Source organism: Amphibalanus amphitrite, unplaced genomic scaffold (assembly GCF_019059575.1).
Source record: "Amphibalanus amphitrite isolate SeventyFive unplaced genomic scaffold, NRLGWU_Aamphi_draft 000083F_arrow, whole genome shotgun sequence".
NCBI classification, from domain to species: Eukaryota; Metazoa; Arthropoda; class Thecostraca; order Balanomorpha; family Balanidae; genus Amphibalanus; species Amphibalanus amphitrite.
In genome coordinates this window covers 365801-384255 of record NW_024881579.1, presented here as the reverse complement: position 1 = coordinate 384255, position 18455 = coordinate 365801, and the positions used below count along the sequence as shown (strand labels likewise).

At 45.2% G+C, this 18455-nt stretch overlaps 1 protein-coding gene across 1 annotated transcript; it reads left to right on the top strand.

Annotated features, from left to right (window-relative positions):
- Nucleotides 1–468: 468 nt before the first annotated feature.
- LOC122379719 lies at nt 469–2231 on the top strand. The gene is made up of 4 exons (XM_043362124.1): nt 469–609; nt 968–1108; nt 1331–1498; nt 1819–2231. The coding sequence occupies exons 1-4, from the start codon at nt 531–533 to the stop codon at nt 1962–1964; spliced, it is 534 nt and encodes a 177-aa protein (XP_043218059.1). The 5' UTR covers nt 469–530; the 3' UTR covers nt 1965–2231.
- Nucleotides 2232–18455: the final 16224 nt, after the last annotated feature.

The window sequence follows — 18455 nt, the reverse complement described above, 5'->3', positions numbered from 1 at the left end:
CGCGGGTTAACGAGATTTAATGAGATAACGAGACAACTTAACAACTTAGGAGATATTAATAGAAAATACTAGGCGTGCCGTTTTCGCCTCTCCTTCCCTCTATATAACTTTTAGACGCTTGTGCTTTTGGGCTGCCTCCACCCTGACCAAGAGAGGCAGTGAGGAGGAGATGGGCAGTTAGGCACCCTGTGGCCGCTGTAAGGTCGTCTGATTATCCGTCGCTGAGCGTCGCGGCGCTGGCCGTCCTCGCTCCATCGGAAGCCCGCACAGCTCCTTGCTGGAGCTGCGGCTGCCCACCGTACTGCAGGACCCGTCCACGTGACAGTGCCGGCGGATCAACAGCCCAGTCACGTGACCTCGCCGGCAGATCAGCGGCCCGGTCACGTGACCTCGCTGGCAGATCAACAGGTCTGTCACGTGACTGCGCTCCAATCCGGCGCGGCGCGTTGATCGCCGGCCGGTATATATAGGGGGTGGCGTGGTGCACCGTCCAGGCCGTACACTTGGTCCTAGTCAGTCACTCTGCTACGATGCGCGTCTTCCTCCTTGTGCTAGCGGTCGGATTGTCCGCCGCCCAGAAGCGGACAACTGGTCCGCAAAAGCGTGTTGGTGAGTTAAATCTAAACTGCTCGAGCTGGATCCGTTTCCAATCTGCGCGCTTGTAACGGGGTTTACATACACTAAGGTGAACCACTGTCAAAGAAACAACAGTTACCTATTCACGCTTAGCTTGTGTTGATAGTTTACCTCACTCATGTTTTTACCTATGTAAGCCACTAGATACCCTTGGAACAACAATATAATGACAACATATAGGTATCCCTGTTAATTCTTTAGGATTTCAAACAGTTGTATCGCTACTTCTGATCAACCCATCCTGCTATAGTGTTCGTCAACACTTCGATCGCAGCCCCGATGCTTCCTTGGCATAACCAGCTCCGTTTGAGAACTGCGCGGCGTATTCCAGTGACAATCAACAGGGACGAGATCGAGTACAGAAAGGAGACGCCCTGCCCGATCGACTATGTGGAGCCCGATCCACCCCGCGCAGCTCTGCTTGAGAGACTGAGCGAAGGCTACAAGATCTGCAAGAAGGGAAATATTGCCAGTAAGTTTACCCAATATATTCTTTACCTATACGCGATCGCCTGTTTTTACGTGAAGAATACCCGCATGCAGTAGACATGCAATCTTCCTTACATCACTTGGAGATGTTGACGAACAATTGATTACCATCGTTTTCATTTTACTTAGGGACATCTGACAGGCGACAGCTCTCAGTAGCGCTGCCTGTAAAACTATACTGACCCCCTTCCCCCTCCCTGACCAGACTGTCCGGCCGGCTCGACCTTCTACATGGATGAGCGGAACCGGGGCAAGTGCCAGTTCTGCACGTGCAGCGAGAAGGGCTCCGGCGGCCTGTACACGGCCCGCTGCAACAAGATCGACTGCGACACCCTGCCCAAGAGCACGCCCACACCGGGCAACGGCGCCCTCCGTGAGTGCCGTGAGCCGTCCCCAGTGGCCACCGCGCCTGCATCACCGATCTGACTTCCCGGCAAAACAGCCTATAGAGACGCTTGATTAAACTAACGCGTTTTTTTTTGTATTTTCTCGAAAAGCTTCACCAAAGTCGCTAAAAATAACAAAAACATTGACGAACTGTTCACGTCTGATATCGAAGACATTTTTTTTCTAAATTTCAAGGTAATACGAACGTGCTCATGGAAGGACACAATGTGCAGTATGTTTTTGATGAATGTGATGAGTATGCCTCTGGTCCGTGACCCATCTAACCCCACTGGACGTTTGTTGCAGAGGGCAGAGCGGTACGCCAAAACTGCCGCCGTACCCAGCCCAAGGTCTGTAAGGAAGGCTGTAGCTACATGGCGCGCTACCGAAACTGCGTCTACTGCGACTGTGAGAACAGGGTCGACTTCACAAAGGCCGAGTTCCAGGTGTAAGGTAGCCGCGATACCAACAATATCGACTTTGGCGACCCTCACCGCCGCGCTGGAAGGACTCAGTGCTCAGGCAGAGGAATCAGTGGTCAGAGGACGGCAAATCGAAACCGTCCGCCGCGCCCGTGCGAGACAGACAGTATCAAAGGCGACCCTCTGGAGCTTCGTGTGGCAGCTGGCTGACCAGGCTGAATACATAAAATCACGATGTACACGAGCCACGAGATGGCCGAACCATGACCACTGTGAGAAATATATGAATGTGTTTGACTTCTGCTCTTATTGCTGGTTGGGAATGATTGAAAAGAGAAGTGTAGCGGAAACAACTACAGTACTATAAGAAAGCCTTTATTCTTATTTGCCCGCGACTTTTATTTTTCAGGAATTTAAACCGCAAATCACAACATTCACATGAAACCATTTGCCCTTGACCTTGGTCAGTCGGCTCAGGGTTCCTGATGTCTGGCTTCCAGCTGAGCCGAGAAAACCGCGGCGCGCAGCGCCGCGAAATTTGGTACGACTATTCCCCCATCAATTTTACACATGGTGTGCAAGTTTGAACCTCCTACCTTTCAAGGTCAGGTCACCAGGTCACTTTGAATGACCCAACCTCAAGTCACTTTTTTGCAACTTTGTCACCGTGCCAGAGCTACAGTAGATGTCGGAGGCCTTTGAAAGTCGCAGGATGTTATTAGGTCATTAGTAGCTACAATTTGTATATCTCGGAATTCTGATATCGGTGACCAAAGGTCAGGTCAATTTCGCGACCTCCCCATTATAAGTCAATGGGGGAAAAATCAACTCCCTGTATTTACCACTAAAACGGGTCGGAAAGGCCCCATATACCATACATGACTTCATATACGATCAACCTTCACTACCTTGAGGTCTGATTTGCTGTTGGGAAGCTGTGAGGTCATGTGACGTCATCAAAGGTCACCAAAGATTTTTGGCCAATAACTCCGTACAGGAACAAGATACAGACGCTTGGATGGTCTCATTGTGTTCAGCTCGTCAAGACGCATCGAATGATATACATGATGACCTCGAGCTCACGTGACCTGAGGTCAACCTTTGACCTTGACCTTTCGAGGTCAACATATATATCATTCGATGCGGATTGACGAGAGGATCACGATGATGCCCTTAGTTTGTTCCTATCTTGACTAATTCGAAAGTTATTCGAGAAAAATTCTCTCCAAAACTAGCGCCGCCATTTTGACTTTTTAGACCCCTGTGACGTCATCTTTGACCTGACCTGAAAATGACCTTAGTAAAAATTGTAGATCTTGACCGTGCGTATCCGATGCCGTTTACCTACCGCTTGTCGCTATCTTGCTTCGTTCTCGAGATCTCAGGGGGGGCGGTCATCCGCCCCCCCCCCGTCGGTGCGAAGTTGGCGCAGACCCCCGTCGGTGCGCGGGTTAACGGTCTGTCAACTGGTGACCTAACAGCCTGCTACATCCAAATTCGCAAAAAGTCGCAAGAAATGACTGTTGGATCTTGTAGTGCAATGACTCATTGACATGTAGCGAGATTTTCGAAGCGGTACTTTGCGGTACTTTTTTTAAAAGTCTATTTGTATGTGACATCAATTATGTGAAATTATATTTTAGTCTTTAAATCTTTGTGGTACAAATACATCATAACCAAGCAAGAGTTCGCCATTTTTATGTGGTTATGTGTGTTCTGGAGACCCGGAGCTATCGTTTGATGTATATAAATGTGGAATTCCTCCTCAAATTGTGATTGTTTTCGAGGATCAAAGATACGCTGTCAAAGAGTGCGGGGGACGAGTTCGGTCCAAAAGATTCCGAAGTTCGTGTTTAAGCTGAGTGTTGATCTCATTTGACATGACGTCACAGTGACGTCATAAGTCAAATCATAGATTTGCGACTCTCAGCTTCCTCACGATATATCAGATACATGGGACCGAATATAAAGGGCCGATTATTGGTCAGGAACTAGATGAAGTGTACTTCGATGTTTTAGGATGACAGCAGGTGCTGTCTAGTTCATTTACAGTTCAGTTTCATGCTCAGCGACACCAGAAACGATCCATATCGGAAACGACAAAAATTTATGACGTCACTGTGACGCCATATTAAGCGCTACAACCATCAAACTTTCCTCAAATCTTGTATAGGTATTCATTTGAAGCTTTGCCAAGTTTCACGTTCGTAGCTCATCAGGTTTCGGAGATATTTCACAAAACGTAAAGGGGGGCAACTTTATGCCCCACCCCCCAGCGGCTCGTGGGTTAAATCTGCAAAAAAGTGCGGACTTCATAATGAATTGACAGGCAAGAACTGGCGAGATGCAATGTTTAGACAAATATGGGTCGCTACTTTATATGAATACAACTGCTTTGTGCTGCGCTGCAGGAGTGCATTTTGAAAAGATAAGATAATAAGAACTGCTAAAACTATCCGAAATGAGTGTTTTTTTATCAAATATACACAGCGCTTCATACCCGCAGTCATATGCAACCAACGTTGTTTGTGCCCAAGACATCTTTCTTACGTCCATGAAACAGATATCCCGTAAATTATAGCTTCCATGCGTGACTAGAGGATTAGAATGGGATTGACTCGTAGCAGCCGGAAAATGGAAATAGGCAATATAAGCAATGACAACGGCTAAGAATTGCTGCCGGTGCTTGCTATTTTCTGAGGTATGCCGCATTACCTCGCTATCTGTTGGCTAACTATGTAACGGCTAATTTACGGTCCATTAACAGTTTAATGCCATCGAGTGGTAGCGTCTCCGATAAGCAGTCACGCTTGCCCGACGAGACCCCGGATCTGAGGCATGGAGCTCTGGTGGGCATAGCAAATGGATAATGGCTGACTCGAGCTCAGCGACAGGGGAGAGAGAGGGGAAAGAGAGGAGAGAGAGAGAGAGAGAGAGAGAGAGAGAGAGAGAGAGAGAGAGAGAGAGAGAGAGAGAGAGAGAGAGAGAGAGAGAGAGAGAGAGAGAGAGAGAGAGAGAGAGAGATGGGGGATGCAGCTAGAGTATTATTATTCACTTCTCCAATCCCCTCTTTGTATAGACTTGCACACAATATGATTGTTCTGAGGCCAGTTGTAACAAAAGAAGAATTGCCGGCCTCGATAATTGTGTGGGTGGTCGCCCTCCAAATTCGCCAGAAGCGCGAGGAATAATATCATCGTTGATTTGAAAAACATTTCGGTCAGACTTGCTGCAGATGTTTCCATTTCAGCGAGTAATTTTCCAAGACTTACTAGGGTTATATTTGGACATTCGGGTATGACTGAGTCGAAACACTAACATAAAATGTACATTCTATTCTACCATGTATGTATACGCCAAAAGGACCTCAACTGATAAACTTTGTGACGCGTCTGTCTATCTTCCTTTGCTTTCGAACTAACCTATGACGTTTGAATTTCTACCATGGAGATGGTAACCGAGTAAAATTAGTGCTACATAAATAGCACTAATAAAAATATTACTGGACGAAAACGTATCTCCAAATGGCGGGGATAGTGTGATAGCAGAACAAGGGCGCTGGGTAGTCGGAAAGGTCAGTTAACCAATACGCACAGTTTGAAATAAATCCACAAATAGGTATGAGCAGTCATGTATAAGCAATTGGATCAAAGCTACCTGATCTCTAGGCATTTGCCCAATGCGTATATGGACTCGGGCTCAGAAGTAACAATCAACTGTTCCCTCAATGAATATGTCACAGTATATGTGCCGGTCACTCACTCGTTCATATACTTTTCTGATAGGATAGCGGCCATGATCCAGCTATAGTATGCGGTGGGGGGGGGGGGAGGGGGGATGAGCGGTCAGGCCGTGCCAGGAGCGGCCCGGCCCCGCAGTCTGTGACCGACGAACGCCACCTGGACGCAGGGGAGGGAAGCGGGCAGTGGCCTCCGCAGAGGACCACCAAAAAGTCCGGTTTCCGCGGACAGGCGCTGGGGATTGGCGCCTAAGCCGACCAGCCGACCCAGCCAGCCGTGCCCATGGCGGTAATTTATTCGGATTAGTCACACAGGCCGAGTTGAATTCCTGGTGTTTATGGAAAAGGATCTAACAGCGAGACAAGTCTGTATAAATCATGTTCAGTATATGCCTGTTTTTTTTAGGATTAGGTATCGCTTCTAAGGTGTCAGTACCTAGTCACTTTCAACCTACTCATTCGCAATCCGGATTTGCAACGAATAATTCCTCGAAGAAGAGAAAAATTAAGTTGCGAAAAATTCAAAAAAATAATGTTTTCCAAAAGGTTACGCAATTCGCCTCCAAAGCAAAAAGAAGAGGAGTGTAGAATGAAGGAGAAAACAGCAAAAGACATAGGTATGCGAAGACGACTTATAACGATTCCCTTTTCGAAACAAGCGAACAACTATTGGATCTGTCTACGATCGTGCTATCTGTCGTCTGTCGATTTTATCTTCCTTTATGTTACCTCCCATAATGCATGTGTTATATGCATTATGTAATTTAAAAATAATCCTAAATCTTCAGTAAGTACCTATCCCTGGAAACTCTTGTGCTGCCTTCAACGTTTTTGGCACGTAACTGTGTAATCATATCTCTCTGCGTTTATATTTGTGTTATTTTTTTTCTATAATTTATGCAATATCTTTTGGGCACCCTGTGGGCTACTTTCGGTGTACATACATATGTATGTATGTGTATGTATGTGCATATGTATGTGTACATAACATATGTTACGGCCCGTTTGGAAACTCGGCCCGTATTTATATTGCCCGGCCCGTATCAATACTGACCGGAGGGCTATATAAGCTCTCCAGTTCATGACCTGATGTAATAAGGACAGGGCTGATGAGCGAATCAGTATACACACGTGGCAATTGACACAGACACACAAAAACACAAAAACACATAAGGGAGATCAGGCGTGCGCGCGTTTTTTTTTTCTTCTAGCACTATCACTTGAATTTAGGGGAGCGTTTTGTTCTATTTCCAGGTGAGCTATGTTTGCGTTCTGGCTATTCTAGCTGGCTTGGCACCACATAACGGCAGCGTCATCGGTATATACAGGGTGATCCAAAAAATTTGGAACCCCTAACTTAAAATGTCTATAAGTCCGAAAGTATTCACTTTATTGACAAATTGCAAACACCATTAGAAAGAGTATTAAATCTTCTATAAAATCACGTCAAATTGGTGCATTTATGTTGTAAAGCATTGGCACACTATTAGCTTTTGGAATGAGCGTCAGAAAACTGAGTGAAACGAAATCGCCAAATGTTAACAATGCACTGAAACAAAAAACACTATCTGTTGTTGTTTTTTTGCGAATAATACCACATCCAAGTTCAATTTTATTACATAAAAGTTAACACAGAAGCACACGGTAGAACAGATACACGCATCCTAGCTTCCACTCTTCATCCTAGCATGTGCTCTCCGTGGGCCCTCACGCAGGCCTGCAGCCGCTTGGGGACGGCTCCGACTGCGCAGGCCAGCGGACTCTGGGACAACTGGTCCCAGCAGGCCGTCAGCCTTTCCTTTCCTTACAATAGCACGTGAATGAGCTATTTTTTCATGAACCTCTAACATGCGACATGGTCAGAACGGCAAACATTTGCAAACAAACGCAAACACTGATTTGCGCATAATGTTCAAATCCGTTTCACCGAGTTTCGTGACACAAATTTTATAGGCATAAGTCTAGGATAATATTTATAGTAAGAGTTAAGTACAATCAACTTGGTGTTATAGAAAATTGAACGTTCTTTCTAATGGTGTTTGCAATTTGTCAATAAAGTGAAAACTTTCGGAGTTACAGACATTTTAAGTTAGGGGTTCCAATTTTTTTGGATCACCCTGTATGTGTATGAAGGACAGCGCACATAATATTCCAATGGCGTCTGGCGACCCCAAGGCCCAAACGGCAACATCTTTTAGTTTGACCGGAGATTGGGTACCTTTGTATTCGTCTTTTCCAAACAAATTTGATGTTTTTTGTTGCAAAGCTCTATCACCATCAGGGAGAAATGGTGCGGGAATGACAGCTACTCGCATTGTGCGTTCTAGGAAGTGAAATCGCATGTTCGGCCAAGGGTTAGGCTGTTAACCCTATTAGTGGCAGGCTCCTGGCTACCCCATATTAGTGGCAGGGGGGGGCTGTTTACGACCCCCCCCCCTTGATATCTCGAGATCTAACCGGCCGATTTTCAAAATTCAAACGGCATTCGATTTGGCTCAACGAGATCTACATTTCTAAAAAAAAATTAAAAAATGTCAATAGGGGGGGGGGGTAGAGGGGGGTAAAAACGGGCAAATTGCAGATACATTTTAGACTGTTTATCACGGCCAGGTTTCTGAACCAATCTTAACGCAACTTTTGCCGATCGATAGAGAATGAACCAGGAATTCACATGGATCCTAAAAATATGCATTTTCAAAAATCATAGGCGGATACAGATCATTGAGATTGGGGGTACACAAAAAGTATAGTAAATAAGGTTTTTGTTGGTACTGTTTCTAAAAAAGGTGGCAATGGTCTTGTTATGTTACAATTTTCTTATGAGAGAACGACTAAAATTGCATTGGTCATGCATAGGCGGTGTCAGGGCACCTATGTTGGGAGGTAAAAAATAACCCACCTTTTTGGACACCTGGATCCGCCTATTATAGCAAAAACGTGTCAAAAGAGGATGCACAATAACTTTGTATATGTTATCACATGATACCTTTCATTCACTGTTCGTAAAACTGGTGCAGCATCGTGATCTTCGCCCAAATGACTCGCTTCACGAATAGGACCCCCAATTCCCAGTGCTCTGGAGCCGCCCCTGGTAAAGTTATGAACTTGAAATTTTCAGGGAATGTGCCCAATTTAGTGTTAGGAAAAGTCAGAAAATTTCAGCATCGTAGGTTTAGCGGTTTCGGAGATATTCCCGAAAAACCTGAGGGGTGGATAAAAACAACCCCCCTGCCACTAATAGGGTTAACCCTTCGCCATTTTTGATTTCACCAGAGAAGAAACACATCGAGGGAAATCTCAATTTTAATGCAACCTTTGCTATTTATGCTCTAAGAAACGTTGTAAAACATACAACAATTTAAGCTTGTAGACTTCTGCGGACGGAGTGATTCGCTGACCAACTGGTACTCCAGAGCGGCTCCAACGGTACGTTATAGCTCAGCTCTAATCTGGGCACCAGCGCTCATCTCGACGGCTGCGCTTTCAGCCAGCCTTTTCCTAATTCTTGATCAGCGGTAACCGGTTCCTCGAGCGCGGATGCCTGGCACGCTCAATGCTGCGGTCAAGGTCCTTCTCGGAAAGCTTAGAGCTGCCAACAGCGAGACGTCGGACTCGACTGAAGGTCGACCTGAGGTTTGGCGACAACACTTGCGGCGCTGTTGGAGACCGCAGGGCCCGAGTGCCGATGACGCCATGCCGGTAAATAAATATTCAGCCCCCAGCATTGCAGCCTTTGTTTGTTGCTTGAGAGACAATATGTTATTGATCATCCAGTCCCTCGCCAAATCACCAACGATTAGTGATGTCAATTACAGTAAATCGGAATACCGATACCAAACCAAATAACAACCAAAACCGTGGGGAAATACCGAAACCAAACCAATTTGGAATCATGATGAAAATACCAACTTTTTACCAACTTTTTAGCCTCTTATACATTAGTGGGGGCTCATGATACCAACCAAATACCGATTACACTAGGATTGAAATACCAAATACCAAGTTGGTATCGGTTTGGTATCGGTATACCAAAAAGTTGGTATCCGATTGACATCTCTACCAACGATGTACTTCAAGGACAATTCTGTCAGCCAAACTGAGCATCAATGCATGTGCGGTAAACAAACGTCAGTGAGGCCTCACGCGTCTATTATGGAGGGTGAGACATTCTCTGCCAATGCATGAAGGAAGGCGTCTGCATTTTCATTTCCTTATAAGCAAAACCTTTCAGCATATGATGCACAAGTTTATTGCAACATTCAAAATGTTACAATAAATCGGGGTTGTCAGCTACTTGGAGACGTTCCCTTTGTAGCCCCGTACCGTTAGTTCTAAGTTTCAGCTCGTCGAGGCTCATGTTCTAGCTGTGTCATGACTCCTGTCGAGAGTTCCTGTTACTGCTGTCCAATTTTCCTAGCGATCATCTGTTCAGATGCTAACGGAGATCGCAGATTCCCTCAAGACACTCAAAGAGCACGAGCAGTGCGGTAAATGTTTAACCCTCGCCCATGTAGGGGGGGGGGGGTTGGTGCAACCCCCCCCACCCCTGAGGTTTTTCTTAGCTACACGCCGAACCGTTTCAGATAGCCTGCTCAAATTTTCAGTACCCTCTGGGGCATCCTTTGCGCAACTTTTTTGTGAAGGTCATGTCAGGTCACGGAGTTATGACGTCATAAAGGGAACAACCTCCGGCCAGATTTACGCTAAATGGGAGATTGCTTCACATTGGTATAAATGCCGACTGACCTGACACACTGATGGATTGTTTTAGAATCACAACTGGCTGATTTGACATTGGCACAATGTCCGTTGACATTTTGAAGGTTACTAAAGGTCAAGGTAAGGTCAGTGACCTCGGTTGACCTGTAATGACTTCTTGAACTTGTATGCCTTTTCGGGGTATTTTGATGCCCTGAATTCGAATTTGCTATCCATTTCAGGCGTCGTCGGTTGTTTCTTGTAGTTCATTTAGGGTCAGGGTCAGGTCAGTGACGTCACACGCCTGACGTGACCCAATGCACAAATGACCTTGCAGACTTCCGATGCTCCCAACGCATCATTTTTAGAGTTATGACATCAAAATACACACCAAACGATAGAGAATTGATCAAGGATCACGATAGTGGATGTTTCAAGTCGATATCTCTTACCGTTTTGCCGCAATCGGCGCGGAAATATGAAAAAGCTAGATTTTTTCCGAAAAATTTGACCTTTGACCGGTCATAAGTAGGTCAAATGTTGACCTAGGACCAAAAAATATACCACCAACCGCGAGATCTCGTTGAGAGTAATCCGTTGGTCTTTTCTGCTAAGCTCTACGACGCTCCGTTTTCAAACGCCAGGGGGGTCGCACCAACCCCCCCCCCCTGCATGGGCGAAGGTGGCGAAACACCGTTTACGGGCGAGGGTTATAACCCGCGAGTTGCTGGGGGGGGGGGCGTTAACCCGGCACCGCCTGGGCTATTTCCGTACCCACGACAGCCTGGGGGGGTCGGATCCGACCCCCCCCCTGTTATCTCGAGAACCAATGGTCATATCGAGCCCCGCGAGGCGGCGTTCGAAAGGTCTCTACGAGACCTTCCCAAAGCACTCTTAAGATTTTAAGATTGAGGTCAACTTTCGGGTCAAGGTCAGGTCAAAGGTCAAATTCAGGGGTTTTGCATGAATCGGCTTACGGACAGCGGAATTGATAGCTGCTGCTCGAAACTCACCAAAAATGACCTCAAAGGCCTAGTGAAGGTACCATGTGCGTATAGGGGTCATACTAAGTACAGGTCAAGGTCAGGTCAGGTCACGAAAGGTCACGGTTTTCACTTTCTGCTACATGGGCATGCGACCCATGTTTTATGGCTTATTTTTCACGCCGAATCCGATGGTAATGGTTATAAGTGACCCCAAGTCACTGTGCTGGTGATAAGTGTGCATTGGAAGCGTAAAAAATCGTTTATACTATACATAACTAAACGAGGGCTAAGAAAAAAAGTCATTTTTTCAACTTTTTATTTTTGACATAAAAATGCACTATTCTAGACGAGCTTTGTCCCAGGAATCTGGTCGTGCCATTTGTTTTCACATGCGATGTTCAGAAGTGCCTCTAATTCACGAAAATGCTTATGACGTCACCATGCCCTATGCATGTTGGAGCTATTTTTTACAATTTGGGGGTCAAAAATCAAGATAGAAAGTTGAAATTTGGGGCATCTATTGTTCTAATAGAGCTCTACAACATATATTCCGGTTTTTGGAAATTCCCAAAATTTTGGATTTTATTAGCTGTTTTCCAAAAAATATAGTTTTTTGAATTTTTAGGGGTGAAAAACGCATTTTATGGAAAATCCGAGATAGCCATTTTAAAGAACTCGTTGAGCTGCGTCTTTTCATGTCCTTAATTTGCAATTTGCTTCAAACCCTGATTTTTGGCGATTTTTTAAACATTTACCACTTTTTCACTAAAAACGCCATGTAGTTGCATCACTAAAATCGATATATCTCAAAAAAATTTTGAAATTTTTTCTTAAAAATTGCACAGAAGACGTCAAATTGATGGGGGAGAAGGTATGCCAAGTTTCAAGTAGATAGCGAAAGCGGTTCATGAGTTATTCAAGAAAAACGGAGGGGGGGTCGGATCCGACCCCCCCAGGCGGTCGCGGGTTAAACGCCCCCACTTTTTTCGCCGGGCCATAGCATAAAAACGGCGCGCCGCAGGTGAGCCAAATTTTGGGTACCTGTAGGGAATTGATTGAAATTTATTGTGACAAAGTTTTAAAAAAAATCGGTCGGAAAATTTTTGAGATATCGAGGTTTTAGTGACGTCATGATTTCTGAGTTTTCGACCAAAAACGGCATATGTTCACAAAATCATATAAAATCACAGAATAGACATACTGACATGCCGTAAACACCACTAGACTGCCAATACCATGAAAAATCAAATGGCTATCTTCGATTATTGATTATCGTTCTGCATTTTCCAAAAGCTTGAACTGAATCTTGGCAATTTCTTGTGACTACTTCACGACCATGATGTATTAATTTCTTAAATTGAAATTTTTTTAGCCAAACACGTACACATGTGATAAAATGAATGTCACCATCGTGTTCTACGCCCCAAATTACCCATAAAACATGTGTCACAGGCTGCGAATATCAGTTTTGATTTTCGGGGATATGTGCCTACCCGGTTGACCTGACCTTGACCCTGACCTATGTTTGACTGACCCCTGCATGGAGCTGACACTCTTGTAGGCCTTATATGATGGATTGTGCACCGTTTTGACAGAGTTTATGACGAGAGGCGCCCATTGCGAAGTCCTGAAGTCAGTGCTACTGAAAGCCCGATTTCAGGTGTTTGACCTGACCTTGACCCGACCTGTGACCTCAAACTTCAACTTTAAAGTACTCATCTGAAGCGTCTCGTCGCGTTCTTTCGTTTGCCGCCTCGTGCGTTTCGCTGCGCCTATTGATTCTCGAGTTATCGGCTGGGGGCGTTTAACGCCCCCCCCCCCCCCCAGCAAACGGTGGGTGGTGAAATACCCCAGCAACTGCCGGGATACCTAATGCACATATGTATAGCTACATAATAAAAAATGCAATTTAGATATGCATAACAAACAATGCAATCTATATTTTAGTTTTACGATTTACGATTCTTTCATGATTGGAAACGGTAGAAAACAGCTCTAGGTTGTTTTTACCGTTGTTGCTGTACTATGCTTCAATGGCATTATGGATGACTGATGAGCAAGATATTAAATGATATAGTACCTAACCTCTGCAAACATCGTGTATCATAATGTACTATTTCTTCACTTCGTGAGCCATTTACACAGACTCTCTTGTTAGACACTCGCCAGTATCACAATATGGAAAATCATATGCCTACCGCATCGCCTGATAACGTTTGCATAATTGTTGTTATGTAACAGGCTGATGGGCTGGTAACCGAGCCTAGAGCTTCAATGATCGAACGCCCACGGATGTGATCACGTTGACGATAACACTGACGTTTTTTGACATGTGCGCAAATACGCTAATAAATGAGGGACTGTTAACCAGCTCCCCGTCAATTAGCAGCCGCTTACTCTGATATAATCAACATGTGTTTTAACCCGCGCCCGGCTGGGGGTCCTGGATTTCCACGCCCTGCTGGGGGGGGGGTGTTTGAACACCCCCCCTTGTAACTCGGCTCCTGGGCCACGTAGCGATACGCGGAAGGCGGCGTTCTAAAGAGCGTCAAAAATAATGACGAAATCACTTCGGTCAATTTTTTGGTCAGGTCAAAGGTCAGGTCACCAGAGGTCATTGAAGGCAAAATTTCGCCGATTTCCAGGTCGAATATCGAAAATTTCCAAGAAGCCAACGCATAACTCGGGAACCAATAGAGCTACAGCGCCGCGGAAAAGCGCATTCGATAGCCCTAATAACGCCCTTTCTGAGTAATTCTCTCAGATTTGACCTAACGTCAACGGTTTTGCCTGCAGGGGGCAAAAACTGCAAAAATAGCCGATTTTTTCGGAAACAGTTTTTCGGCAATAACTTTTGACCCAAGCCTTGTACGAGCTTACTTTTACCGGCATCATGTTCCTCTCGTCAAGACGCATCGAATGAACTATAACTTGACCTTGAAAGGTCAACTTGAAAATTTGACCTCAGGTCAAGGTCATGACCTGACCGGAAAGGGTCATGTTGCATATCAGTCGATCCGTATCGTCGAGCTGAACACATCTAAGGCGTTTTCATCGCTCTAGCATGCCTCTATCAAAAGTTATTTGCGAAAAACTGTTAGATACAATTCGTGACCTAAGATGACCTCAGGGCATAAACAAGGGTCACGGACACCATTTTCATGTTCAGTGTGTCTAAACCACTTGTAATTCAGTGTTTGGGAGTGTTTATAATGTCTTTCTTCCAAAAGAGGCGCATTTCAATTTTCTCCCATTGACTTATAATGGGGAGGTCGCAAAATTGACCTGACCTTAGGTCACCGATATCAAAATTCCGAGATATACATTTTATAGATACTGCTACTCTTATCAATCGCTGAAAGTTTCAAAGCGATCGGTCACTCGGTGTAGCTATGACAGACATTGAAACTTTTTATGAGGTGAGGTCACTTCAAGTGACCTGGTGACCTGACCTTGAATGACCTTGGTCTGAAATTTTCACAACATGTGTAGAATTGATGTATGATAAGGTATACCAAAAACGGCGGCGCTCCGCGCCGCTGTTTTTGAGATATTCGCGAAAAACCACAAGGGGGGGTGTTCAAACACCCCCCCAGCAGGGCGCGGGTTAATACGAGTCATAAATAAATGCACAAACTTTTGTATTCGGTGTTATGTACTGTTGTATACTTGTTATATAGTTCCATTAACTGTGCAATCATTTGGAATGCATGTCTCGGCTTTTTGAAAATTAGGAATATCAACTTTTTTCTAAATGACTATTATGTAATTACCCATAAAATCAAATGCCTTATCTTTCTATAAGAAATATGGAGTACCTGTCAGAGAAGTATGTGTTGAGCACCTACAGTCCAATCCTAAACCAAATTGGTCGAATTCGGGATTAAATGACTTTTTATTGACGTCACGGCACACAATTTCTTGAAAGATGTGTATACTATAAAGTTCTATACCTCATACAGGAATAAGAACGAACTGTGATGCGATTTGTGTGTCTGTGTGATGTGATTTGTGTGATGTGATGCGTTTTTTCCCGTGATGCGATACTACATGTCTGTATACGGCATTTGTAACAAAACGCAGGTCCACCGAATTCAAAAGTTGATTAACTTCGCTGCGCGTGTTGTGTCTGGACGTCGGAAGACCGACCATATTTCTGACGTGGTTCGATCGCTGGGTTGGTTCAAAGCAGACGAGCTCATTTCCTATCATCGAGTTCTTGTCATTCACCGACTCATGTCATGCCTCGTTCCGCCGCCATTAGCGCAGACTATCGGTGCTCCTGCTCGCCGCCAGCACGATCACGACACACGGTCTGCTGACCTCCTGACTGTGCCACGTATTCGTACCGAGACTGGTCGCAAGCGCTTGTGTTTCAGCGGTGTGAAATTGTATAATGAGGTACCGAAGCCTGCAGGAACCTCATTCAAGACTGCTGCAAAGCGCCACCTGCGTGCCGTCGAAACGTGACGAGAGCTGGAGCCGGGAGTTTTGTTGGCGAGTGCTGTGATTACCTGTGCGCCCTATATGGATAATGGGTATACTGTCACCTGCCTTACGTTTTTGTTTGTGTATCTGTGCTTTGGATGGATGCTACTGTATGTTTACCTTTTATCACTGTTTTATTTTTACTACGTACGATGGCGAAAAGCCACCAGTTTGCGTGGATCTATCGCGAATACACATTGAATTGAATTGTTCAATTCGTGGTTGAAAATTTAACCCGCGCCCCGCTGGGCTATTCAGCCATACGCGCCCTGCTGGGGGGGGGGGGCAGATTCTGCCCCCCTGTCTAACTTCCGAACCGATGGTCGTAGAAAGACGGGGAAAACGGCAATCAAAAGCTCGCAGCAAGGCGGATCTTAAGAGCCCAATTTTTTTTTGCTTAAATAGGTCAGAGGTCAGGTCAAGGTCAGGTCAAGGGTACAAAATGCAAGTTTCTACAGTATCGGCCTAGCACCGTAGTTGCCGAAGAATGGACTGAGACTGATTGCCCAAAACGCGTTCTTAGATTACCAAGACAATATTCGCTGCATACAATGTCATTCAAAGGTCAAGGTGAAGGTCAGGTCAGGTCAGGTCAGGTCACCAAAAACAAAATATAGAAAAGGGCATGCGCGACACATGTTTTATGGGTCATTTTACTCACAGAATTCAATAGGCACACTCAATAAGTGATATGGACCACCTCTGGATGAATTTCAGGTCGAGGTCAGGTCAAGGTCAGGTCAAGTGAGGTCAAATTTTGAAGTTGGTTGTTAAGGCCTAAAAAGGTGTCTATCTGATGCAGTTAGAACTTCAAAAAAATCAATTTTCAAAATTTTTGTTTGTCGTGACGTCATACAATTTTGAATAACTCCCACATTTTTTAACCGATTCTTCTAAAAATTGGTATGTAGGTGCACATAGACCACTTCTCTGTTATATATTCCGGTTTTTTCGATACACTCAAAATTTTGGATTTTTTAATTATTTTCTTTAAAAAAAATCAGTTTTTTGAAGAAAAAAAAATTGGCCAAAATCCAAAATTTTCAAAAACTGAGATAGCCATTTGATAGACAAAGTAGAATCACGTCTATTTTTTTTTGTTACGTCTTGATTACTTAACCCTCGCCCGTAAACGGCGATCTGCCACCTTCGCCCATGCAGGGGGGGGGGGTTGGTGCGACCCCCCCCTTGGCGTTTGAAAACGGAGCGTCGTAGAGCTTAGCGGAAAAAAACAACGGATTGCTCTCGCCGAGATCTCGCGATTGGTGGTATATTTTTTGGTCCTAGGTCAACATTTGACCTACTTTTGACCGGTCAAAGGTCAAATTTTCGGAAAAATATACTTTTTCAAATTGTCCGCGGCGATTGCGGCAAAACGGTGGGAGATATCGACTTGAAACCTTCACTATCGTGTTTCTTGATCAATTCTCTATCGTTTGGTATGTATTTCGTTTCCCTAGCTCTAAAAATGGCGCGTTGGGAGCGCCGGAAGTCGGCAAGGTCACAGTCGGCGGCAGAAATTCGAAAAATCAAAATTTAAATTTTTGAAATCTGATTGTATTTTTGGATTTGGGATGTCCATTTGCTCCCTATAGAAGCTAATATTGCTGCATATTCCCATTGAGGTGACAAGAATTAGCAAAATAGTGGTTCGGGCGCTTTTCAAAAATAGTACCGGACGCTGTTCCTCTTGTGACGTCATAGCTCCGTGACCTGACCTGACCCGGTCAAGTTTCTTATACCATATGATAGCCAATACTTGCCCCAACATGCATGGGAAGTTTCATCACGATCCATCAACCGATGTCCGTACCACCGGCAGGAAACCGCGGGCGTTGGCACTCAGTTTGTGAAAATCCGGCCGGAGGCTGTTCCCTTTGTGACGTCATAACTCCGTGACCTGACATGACCCGGTCAAATTTTTTTTATCAAAAGATGCGCAAGGCTTGCCCCATAAGGTACCCAAAATTTGGCGGCGCTGCGCGCCGCCGTTTTTGCACTATATCCGAAAAACCTCAGGGGGGGGGGTTGCACCAACCCCCCCCCCCTACATGGGCGAGGGTTAAAAAACGAAGATGTTAGCGGCGTTTGAAATTTTGTCGTTTTTGAGGCGAAAATGGCGAACATGACGTCACTAAAACGTCAATTTCTCAAAAAAAAAATCCGACGGATTTCGTTCAGATTTTCAAGGAACGTGTCAAATTGATGTGTGATAAGGTACTAAAAGTTTGACGTCGCTAGCGTAACGCGTTTAGAAGTTATTGGCGAAAAACGAGAGGGGGGGGGCAGATTCTGCCCCCTTTTTTTCTCCAAACCAACTTATGAATTTAACCTCTCCCGACATACATATTTAACGTTAAAGATGAATATAGAATACGTACGATATTTGTTTGCTGTTTGTTTTGCACCAGGGCAGCTGACAAACTTTGAATAAAGACTCCGGAGAAGTCTGGGGTGGAGGGGATATCGCCATGTCAGCGTGTCAGTTTCAGCACCGCCGCGTCAGGCGCAGCGGTCGGGTATGGGCGGCTGGCGTGCAGCGTGCTGAGGGCATTCCGGACTCCTGACGGGACCAGCCGCCGCCCTAATCCTCCTTCCTCTCCTCCACAG

What these genes read in the sequence shown, in the direction of transcription:
- LOC122379719 (XM_043362124.1), top strand. Translation starts at nt 531, where the DNA reads ATGCGCGTCTTCCTCCTTGTGCTAGCGGTCGGATTGTCCGCCGCCCAG. An exon ending in TGGTCCGCAAAAGCGTGTTG is followed by an intron (nt 610 to 967) that starts GTGAGTTAAATC and finishes GGCGTATTCCAG; the next exon opens with TGACAATCAACAGGGACGAG. An exon ending in CAAGAAGGGAAATATTGCCA is followed by an intron (nt 1,109 to 1,330) that starts GTAAGTTTACCC and finishes CTCCCTGACCAG; the next exon opens with ACTGTCCGGCCGGCTCGACC.